At 42.5% G+C, this 10,000-nt stretch overlaps 1 protein-coding gene across 7 annotated transcripts in view; it reads left to right on the top strand.

Moving 5' to 3' along the window:
* The window catches only part of CCDC39 (coiled-coil domain 39 molecular ruler complex subunit), a 101,930-nt gene that overhangs the window by 462 nt on the left and 91,468 nt on the right, over positions 1-10,000 (top strand). For 4 of the 7 annotated variants that reach the window (XM_085869149.1, XM_085869146.1, XM_085869150.1 and 1 more), the window contains exons 1-4: positions 87-161; positions 283-383; positions 8,692-8,811; positions 9,345-9,491. In XM_085869149.1, coding sequence (XP_085725275.1) covers positions 95-161; positions 283-383; positions 8,692-8,811; positions 9,345-9,491 — 435 coding nt within the window. In that variant the 5' untranslated portion in view covers positions 87-94. Of the gene's footprint in view, positions 1-86; positions 176-282; positions 384-787; positions 860-8,691; positions 8,812-9,344; positions 9,492-10,000 lie in introns of those variants that run through there. The other 3 variants (XM_085869147.1, XM_085869148.1, XM_085869151.1) reach the window with 3 other exon arrangements.

Below are 10,000 nucleotides of genomic sequence, written 5' to 3'. Positions count from 1 at the left end.
CGGCAATTTTGCGTTTCGATAAAACTGATTTGAAGTGCGGAATTTAAAATAAATAAATAAATACACCCTTCCACCCCAGCCGTTATTCGTCTCCATGACAACCGGGAGACGAGATGAGTCGGTTCATGAAGTTGTCCGTGAAAGGATTAGCCAAACAACGGGTGGGGAAGTGCAGGTGTCGTACTACATCGTACGGACCGTAGGACACGTGGTTCCAACAAGAGATGTAAAGTACCGTAGTAAATGTTGAGTGCTTGTGTAGTTATCCGGTTGTTGTTGCAGACACGATGAGTGGTGTCAGAGACTTCCTGGCGCAGTTTCAATGGGATCCCGGGATGGCTCGACCCGTGGCGAACGCAGAGAACGCGGCGCTGGAACTGAAGGTAAAAGCTTCGAGCATCCATCCATCCATCCGTACGCATGATCCTACCATGTTTGACGTAACGTACAGGTCACAAAATACAACTTTTGAGTGACGTCATATAATACGTTTCCATAGCATGAGCCGCCAAACCGACTTGCAATTCATTCATTGACTCGGTCACCGAGCAGTCCGTCGTCGGTTCGATTCCCGACCCGATTATAAACTCTGTTACATCATAAAGTGTGTCGTCTCTTGGATGGACTTTAAGCTGGATGTCCTCTCTGCTTAGCATTGGTGGACGTCAAAGAACCCGAGCAATGTTTTTCGTCAATTGTGACCGATTATTACCAGCACTTTCAACATTTCCAAATTCCTGCCAAATCACTTTCAGTCCAATGTCGGGCCGAGCCAGCCGAGCCAGCCGAGCCAGCCGAGCCAATTGTTGAAAGACCTTACCCATAAACTTTCCCTAGGCCACTGCAACGTCATTACAAGGTGAGAATAGTGGTAGTTGTAGTAGTAGTCATATATCCTGTACTTTCTGTACTTGTTCGTGTTGAACTGTGAGTACAGTAAACACAAAATGCTTTGGATGGGGTTTGTGTGAACTCACTGTGACCAGAAAAAGAATACAACAGAAGAGGTTGCCGATCAAGTTGCATGCGTCAACACAATGGACACACCTATCTTATTTCTGTCAATTTAATCTGTCATTGAGGTACAAAAGCATGAGCCCAGTTTTCCAGCCATGAGGAATTTCCACTTGTTTTCCAGCCATGAGGAATTTCCACTTATTTTCCAGACATGAAGAACGTCCACTTGTTTTCCAGACATGAGGAACGTCCACTTGTTTTCCAGACATGAGGAACTTCCACTTGTTTTCCAACCATGAGGAATTTCCGCCTGTTTTCCAGACATGAGGAATTTCCACTTGTTTTCCAGACATGAGGAATTTCCACTTGTTTTCCAGACATGAGGAATTCCCCCTTGTATTCCAGACATGAGGAACTTCCACTCGTTATCCAGCCACGACGAATTTCCACTCGTTTTCCAGCCACGAGGAATTTCCACTTATTTTCCAGCCACGAGGAATCTCCACTTATTTTCCAGCCACGAGGAATCTCCACTTGTTTTCCAGCCATGAGGAATTTCCACTTGTTTTCCAGCCACGAGGAATTTCCACTTGTTTTCCAGCCACGAGGAATTTCCACTTGTTTTCCAGCCACGAGGAATTTCCACTTGTTTTCCAACCACGAGGAATTTCCACTTGTTTTCCAGCCACGAGGAATTTCCACTCGTTTTCCAGCCACGAGGAATTTCCACTTATTTTCCAGCCACGAGGAATCTCCACTTGTTTTCCAGCCATGAGGAATTTCCACTTGTTTTCCAGCCATGAAGAATCTCCACTTGTTTTCCAGCCACGAGGAATTTCCACTTGTTTTCCAGCCACGAGGAATTTCCAATTGTTTTCCATACACGAGGAATTTCTACTTGTTTTCCACCCATGAGGAATTTCCACTTGTTTTCCAGACATGAGGAATTTCCCCTTGTTTCCCAGACATGACGAATTTCCACTTGTTTTCCAGCCATGATGAATTTCCACTTGTTTTCCAGCCATGAGGAATTTTCACTTGTTTTCCAGACATGAGGAATTTTCACTTGTTTTCCAGCCATGAGGAATTTCCACTTGTTTTCCAGACATGAGGAATTTCCCCCCATTTCCAGACATGAGGAATTTCCACTTGTTTTCCAGCCATGAGGAATTTCCACTTGTTTTCCAGCCATGAGGAATTTCCACTTGTTTTCCAGCCATGAGGAATTTCCACTTGTTTTCCAGACATGAGGAATTTCCACTTGTTTTCCAGACATGAGCAACTTCCACTTGTTTTCCAGACATGAGGAATTCCTCCTTGTTTTCCAGACATGAGCAACTTCCACTTGTTTTCCAGACATGAGGAATTTCCACTTCTTTTCCAGACATGAGAAATTTCCACTTGTTTTCCAGGCATGAGGAATTCCCCCTTGTTTTCCAGACATGAGGAATTTCCACTTGTTTTCCAGCCATGAGGAATTTCCACTTGTTTTCCAGACACGAGGAATTTCCACTCGTTTTCCAGCCACGAGGAATTTCCACTCGTTTTCCAGCCACGAGGAATTTCCACTTGTTTTCCAGACATGAGGAATTTCAACTTGTTTTCCACATATGAAGAATTTCCACTTGTTTACAGACATGAGGAATTTCCACTTGTTTTTCCAACCATGAGGAATTCACATGTTTTCCAGCCATGAGGAATTTCCACCTGTTTTCCAGCCATGAGGAATTTCCACCTGTTTTCTAGCCATGAGGAATTTCCACCTGTTTTGCACCCATGAGGAATGTCCGCTTGTTTTCCAGCAATGAGGAATTTCCACTCGTTTTCCAGCCACGAGGAATTTCCACTTATTTTCCAGCCACGAGGAATCTCCACTTGTTTTCCAGCCATGAGGAATTTCCACTTGTTTTCCAGCCATGAAGAATCTCCACTTGTTTTCCAGCCACGAGGAATTTCCACTTGTTTTCCAGCCACGAGGAATTTCCACTTGTTTTCCATACACGAGGAATTTCTACTTGTTTTCCAGCCATGAGGAATTTCCACTTGTTTTCCAGACATGAGGAATTTCCCCTTGTTTCCCAGACATGACGAATTTCCACTTGTTTTCCAGCCATGATGAATTTCCACTTGTTTTCCAGCCATGAGGAATTTTCACTTGTTTTCCAGACATGAGGAATTTTCACTTGTTTTCCAGCCATGAGGAATTTCCACTTGTTTTCCAGACATGAGGAATTTCCCCCCATTTCCAGACATGAGGAATTTCCCCCCATTTCCAGACATGAGGAATTTCCACTTGTTTTCCAGCCATGAGGAATTTCCACTTGTTTTCCAGCCATGAGGAATTTCCACTTGTTTTCCAGCCATGAGGAATTTCCACTTGTTTTCCAGACATGAGGAATTTCCACTTGTTTTCCAGACATGAGCAACTTCCACTTGTTTTCCAGACATGAGGAATTCCTCCTTGTTTTCCAGACATGAGCAACTTCCACTTGTTTTCCAGACATGAGGAATTTCCACTTCTTTTCCAGACATGAGAAATTTCCACTTGTTTTCCAGGCATGAGGAATTCCCCCTTGTTTTCCAGACATGAGGAATTTCCACTTGTTTTCCAGCCATGAGGAATTTCCACTTGTTTTCCAGACACGAGGAATTTCCACTCGTTTTCCAGCCACGAGGAATTTCCACTCGTTTTCCAGCCACGAGGAATTTCCACTTGTTTTCCAGACATGAGGAATTTCAACTTGTTTTCCACATATGAAGAATTTCCACTTGTTTACAGACATGAGGAATTTCCACTTGTTTTTCCAACCATGAGGAATTCACATGTTTTCCAGCCATGAGGAATTTCCACCTGTTTTCCAGCCATGAGGAATTTCCACCTGTTTTCTAGCCATGAGGAATTTCCACCTGTTTTGCACCCATGAGGAATGTCCGCTTGTTTTCCAGCAATGAGGAATTTCCACTTGTTTTCCAGCCATGAGGAATTTCCACTTGTTTTCCAGACATGAGGAATTTCCACTTGTTTTCCAGACATGAGGAATTTCCACTTGTTTCGCAGACATAAGGAATTCCCCCTTGTATTCCAGACATGAGGAACTTCCACTTGTTTTCCAGACATGAGGAATTTCCACTTGTTTTCCAGACATGAGGTATTTCCCCTTGTTTTCCAGACATGAACTTCCACTTGTTTTCCAGACATGAGGAATTTCCACTTGTTTTCCAGACATGAGAAGTTTCCACTTGTTTTCCAGCCACGAGGAATTTCCACTCGTTTTCCAGCCACGACGAAGTTCCACTCGTTTTCCAGCCACGAGCAATTTCCACTTGTTTTCCAGACATGAGGAATCTCCACTTGTTTTCCAGCCATGAGGAATTTCCACTTGTTTTCCAGCCATGAAGAATCTCCACTTGTTTTCCAGCCATGAGGAATTTCCACTTGTTTTCCAGCCACGAGGAATTAATACTTGTTTTCCATACACGAGGAATTTCTACTTGTTTTCCAGCCACGAGGAATTTACACTTGTTTTCCAGCCACGAGGAATTTCCACTTGTTTTCCAGCCACAACGAATTTCCACTCATTTTCCAGCCACGAGGAATTTCCACTAGTTTTCCAGACATGAGGAATTTCCACTTGTTTTCCAGCCACAAGGAATTTCCACTTGTTTTCCATACACGAGGAATTTCTACTTGTTTTCCACCCATGAGGAATTTCCACTTGTTTTCCAGACATGAGGAATTTCCCCTTATTTTCCAGACATGAGGAACTTCCACTTTTTTCCCAGACATGAGGAATTTCCCCTTGTTTTCCAGACATGAGGAATTTCCACTTGTTTTCCAGCCATGAGGAATTTTCACTTGTTTTCCAGCCATGAGGAATTTTCACTTGTTTTCCAGACGAGGAATTTTCACTTGTTTTCCAGCCATGAAGAATCTCCACTTGTTTTCCAGCCATGAGGAATTTCCACTTGTTTTCCAGCCATGAGGAACTTCCACTTGTTTTCCAGACATGAGGAATTTTCACTTGTTTTCCAGACATGAGGAATTTCCACTTGTTTTCCAGCCATGAGGAATTTTCACTTGTTTTCCAGCCATGAGGAATTTTCACTTGTTTTCCAGACGAGGAATTTTCACTTGTTTTCCAGCCATGAAGAATCTCCACTTGTTTTCCAGCCATGAGGAATTTCCACTTGTTTTCCAGCCATGAGGAACTTCCACTTGTTTTCCAGACATGAGGAATTTTCACTTGTTTTCCAGACATGAGGAATTTCCACTTGTTTTCCAGACATGAGGAATTTCCACTTGTTTTCCAGACATGAGGAATTTCCACTTGTTTTCCAGACATGAGGAATTTCCACTTGTTTTCCAGACATGAGGAATTTCCACTTTTTTCCCAGACATGAGGAATTTCCCCTTGTTTTCCAGACATGAGGAATTTCCCCTTGTTTTCCAGACATGAGGAATTTCCACTTGTTTTCCAGACATGAGGAATTTCCACTTGTTTTCCAGACATGAGGAATTTCCACTTGTTTTCCAGACATGAGGAATTTCCACTTGTTTTCCAGACATGAGGAATTTCCACTTGTTTTCCAGAAGGTAATGATCAGCCACTGTATGATCTAAGTAGGGCTCCTTATTTTCCTTTGGTTTATTGGTAACTCGATTGGTATTCATTCATTAATTTCCTGTGTAACCTTTGGTTGCTTATTGCATCATTGCAGGGAGCATTTATGTGTCACTGATGCAGTGCCCCTGTAGGTCAGGGGCAGGAATTTGGAATTTGGCTAAGGTGCCAGCCCCTTGTGATAGCTCGTCTACTCTTCTCGAAAAATCCCGTGGGATCTGTAATGTCCACCAACCCAATTGCGGCAGACAGAACACCATTTTCACTTCTGTCCGAGGGATGGCACACATTACACATTGATGCCTCACCCTGCCTGTGAAACACCGGGATGACAGTTTACAGCTGGGCCAAAATCCAAACCCAGACAAGACGGCTCAGAGAAGAGTATGCATACCTCTAGGCCATCCTGCCAGTCCAACACATGTTTATTATTACGTTTGATTCCTACTCTATACCAAATCGGTGAGGTACACAGGATCTCAGGCGTTAACATCCACAATTTCAATGCAGACACAACCGTTGACCTCATGTCCCCATCCAAAGAATAGTGTGCTCTGAGATGCAGTACCCCGAATACCACGACAGTGGTTTGTAGTCAAATTATATTCCCCAAGACAAATTCATGACCAGACAACTCAGATGGGCATGCTCCCTACTGATCTATCCAGCTCTTCCACAGCAGACAACAGCCAGCCCTCCATGGATGTGTCCCATCTAAGAAGAAACCAGGCTTGACTTTGTATAGCTTTCTGGATCCGATAGGATTGGGTGCATTCAACATGATTAAATTGCAAGCAATTGGTGTTTGGGATTCAAGTGGACTGGAAAGATGCATTACATCATTTAGTGTCTAAGGTTGTGCCTATTAGTCCACAGTTTCAATTATAGTACACCCGTAATACACCAGCACAGCATAAGTAGACCTGTGGTCGGTAAGTGAGTTATTGGCTACAGCTCCCATCACAGGTGAGAGAGATCATTGCCATTGAGGTTACGTACATCACTACTTATTTTATGGAAACTTCAATCTGTTATCTAAATTTGAGTGTGTACTCCATTGCAACTCAATTACTTTTTATTCTCAGTCTACACTTATTGTAGGACTTACAAGATAGCCTAGAGCCGTGGAAACCAAGGCCTTCAACGTCATTGGGATCCCCCACGTTGAGTCCATGGGACTTTCACTTTCCCATTGCAGACACGTCAATGGTCTCTTTGTCTTCTACCACATCCTTTCTGGTCTTGCACCATCTGCTCTTTCTGTGCTTTGTCCCTCCCAGGTTTCTGCAGGGCTCACATGGTCCACCATCAACCTCTTCCTGTTGAAACTCCCAAAATCTAAAATCACTGCTCACCTCCATTCATTTTTTTTCTTCCTTTTTTTTCCTCTTTTTTTTCCTTCCTATGGAATCAACTTGCACTCTCTCCTCAATCTCACTCTTCCTTCCAGGTCATCAAGTCAACACCCCCATCCCCCAAGTCCACCTCCTTCCAAATTTCCAGATTTTCCTTCCTGAGAGTTTGCTTCTGTATCCACCTTATCTGCCCCATGCATCCGCCCCTACCCCTTTTTCCTCCCCCCTTCCCTTCTTTGTCAAATTCTCCCTCTATTTTATCCTTTAACACTACTCTTTGTGTATCCTCCCTCTTTCTCCTGCTCTTTTCGTTCTGTTGCATCCTGATCCATTCAGTGTTCCAGCTCTTCCATGACCCTTGACTTTGTATACAAAAAATAAATAAATAAAAAGGTCTGGAATGTGTTTTCACCTCTGAACTATCTAACATGGGTTGGAATCTCGACCCTGCTATAAATTGTCATCCTAATCTTCTGCAGGCAGAGCGAGGGATCAATCTGTGTGCAGACCCTTGGATGGACATTAAACTGGCATCCCATCTGCTAGCATGAGTTGGGATTTTATAGATCCCACGATGTCCTCTGCGAAGAGTAGGTCAGTTATCGCTGGTGTACTGGCCAAGTTCCAAATTCCTGCCTGGTCTGCAGGTAGCAAGTGGACTGGTCTTCTTGGACAATTGACCCCAGGTTACATTGCTTGCTATGTGTGGTACAAGCAGAGTACCCATCTTCTGGTTGGGTGGAGTTTGTGCATTGCTGAGAAAAGTATGGTCTGTATTTTGCACGAAGTCTCTATAGATGTTTATGTGGTGTACATCTAAGGGGTCTAAGGGGTATGAAGGGTAGAGGACAGTGTTTCTCAAGGTGGGGCATGGCAATATTTTGGTGGGGCATGAGGATTCAGAATTAATGAATCAATATATGATCGCTTTCATAGCTTTGCCTTTTAAATACATATGTAGTATATACTGTAGTGTCTCCAATCATGGTGGGGCGTACGATTTTTTTTGAAAACCAAAGTGGGGTGTGGGACAAAAAAGGTTGAGAAACACTGGTCTCGGAGGATAAAGGAATATCCTTGAGGGGTCTAAAGAATCGAAAATGTCTAAAGGTCATCTACATCCCCCATATCCAATAGTAGTTAGGGTCTGAAGGGGTCTGAAATGGTTTAAAGGTCTAAAAGTGTCTAAAGGGATCTAAAATGCTATTTATTCGACTTTTTAGTTTTTGATATTCTCGCCATTGAAATATCATGTAATCCAGTTGCTGTGGGATCTCTCACGAAAGTGAGACAATTCTAATTTGGCTCATACATGCATAATCGGAGTTTCCCGTCCTATCCATCCCATCTATGGTCCTTGGTCTTGGAGTAGTTTCTAGACAAACTGATGGGACTGTTCTGCCACAATGGAGAAATAAACTAAATAATAACCACCGAAAAATCCGGAAAAAAAAATTCTAAAATAGTAATTTTCTCTTTTTTTTTTTTTAAATCACCGAAAATCTAAATAGGAACCTCCTGAGTATATCCTGAAAATTTGGTGTCGATCTACCCAAGGGTCTCGGGGTAGTAGACATACATACTTTACACCAGACATAAAGATGTACAGACAACTCGCTTTTATTTATTTAAAAAAAAAGAAGAGAGAAAAGATGCAAGATAAGTTAGCATTGCTGAATAATAAATGTGGTAAAAATGAACTGTTGTTCAGTGTCATTGCTCCTCACTTATTCTGTTGAATGTGATTTAATACACAGTTAAAGCAAAGGCAAGAGCAGAAGAAACACCTCCAGCAAGATCTTCAACAACAGAATGAGAGAGTGCAAGCAATGAAAAAACATCTGCACAGTGTACATGCAGAACTCCGAAGCACACAGGCAAGTGGCCTCCCTGGAAAGGTAGTGGCAGCAAAAACAGGGGATAAGTTTACATTCGAATTAGAATTAAATAGGTACCTGGAAGTTATGGAGATAGAGGGGTATAGGGATGTTGGCAGGACTTTTAGGTAGCTTGAGCATTGATGGGTTGTGTGCATGTGTATGGAGTGCTGTTGGTGGGGGTCTTGTCAAGGAGTGGTGTGTGGTTGATGTGTGTTTTTTAACAAAGCCCATGCCCCCTCCCTCCCCTGAGAGGAAGAATAAAAATAAAAATACAAAAGCTATAAAAACTTTAAAAAAAAATTATACAAAATAAATAAATACATACAAAAACCCACAAAAACACGATAAAATAATAATAATAAATTTTGCATTTTCTTCTTTGGATCTTGTGTTCATAAATTAGTGTGGTGTTGATGTCACGCCGGCATGATGGGCTGAATACCCTCCACCGGTGTCTGATTTCCTTGTATTTCCTTGTTTCTGTTTTTCGGCATTCTTCATTGCCTGTTTCACCCTCCCTTGCTTGGTAGGAATTGTTCATGGCACGAGAGCGAGAGAGAGAAACCGAGAAACACTTTGAGGTGGTGAGCAGCCGAGAACACGAACGCCTGCAGCTGGAAATAAAGCGTTTGGAGGAAGAACTGGCAACTCAGCAAGATGTGCACAAGCAAAAGCAGGTGTTGGTCCGCTGCATGCTGCACATTTTTTGTTAAACACAAAAATTACCCAAGTAATTCAAAGCTTAATGTAAAGGAGCCAGTCATTCAGTGTCATATCAATTGTCATTCTCAATTAGGAAGGTTTCTTCAACTGCTGTTTGCACTTACAAAGCCCGTAAAGCTGGCATCAGTATGGATTGCCCACGATTCCAGTAACATTTGTCGCAATCGCAAAAAGGAACAACCGACAAAAGAAGAAGAAAAAACGTCATTGTTGTCTTCACAGACAATCATGTTCCTACGATGAAGAATTTAATTTAGAATTTACGTTGTGTATCTATACTCTCGAGCATAAATAACTGAGCATGTAGAATTGATAATGTAATTGTTGAAGGATGTTCCAGCATTTATTCAAAGTGTCTTTTTGGCATGAGGGATGAGCATAACATGTAATTGCAAGTTTACACATAACGTAATGTAATTGCCTAATTGTTCATCACAAGGCAACCACAACCCTTAGTATGCTC

The sequence above is a fragment of the Eptatretus burgeri genome, chromosome 2 (genome assembly GCF_056783735.1).
Source record: "Eptatretus burgeri isolate ZD-2024b chromosome 2, Ebu_testis_v1, whole genome shotgun sequence".
Taxonomy (NCBI): Eukaryota; Metazoa; Chordata; class Myxini; order Myxiniformes; family Myxinidae; genus Eptatretus; species Eptatretus burgeri.
This window is presented reverse-complemented; position numbering and strand designations above follow the sequence as displayed.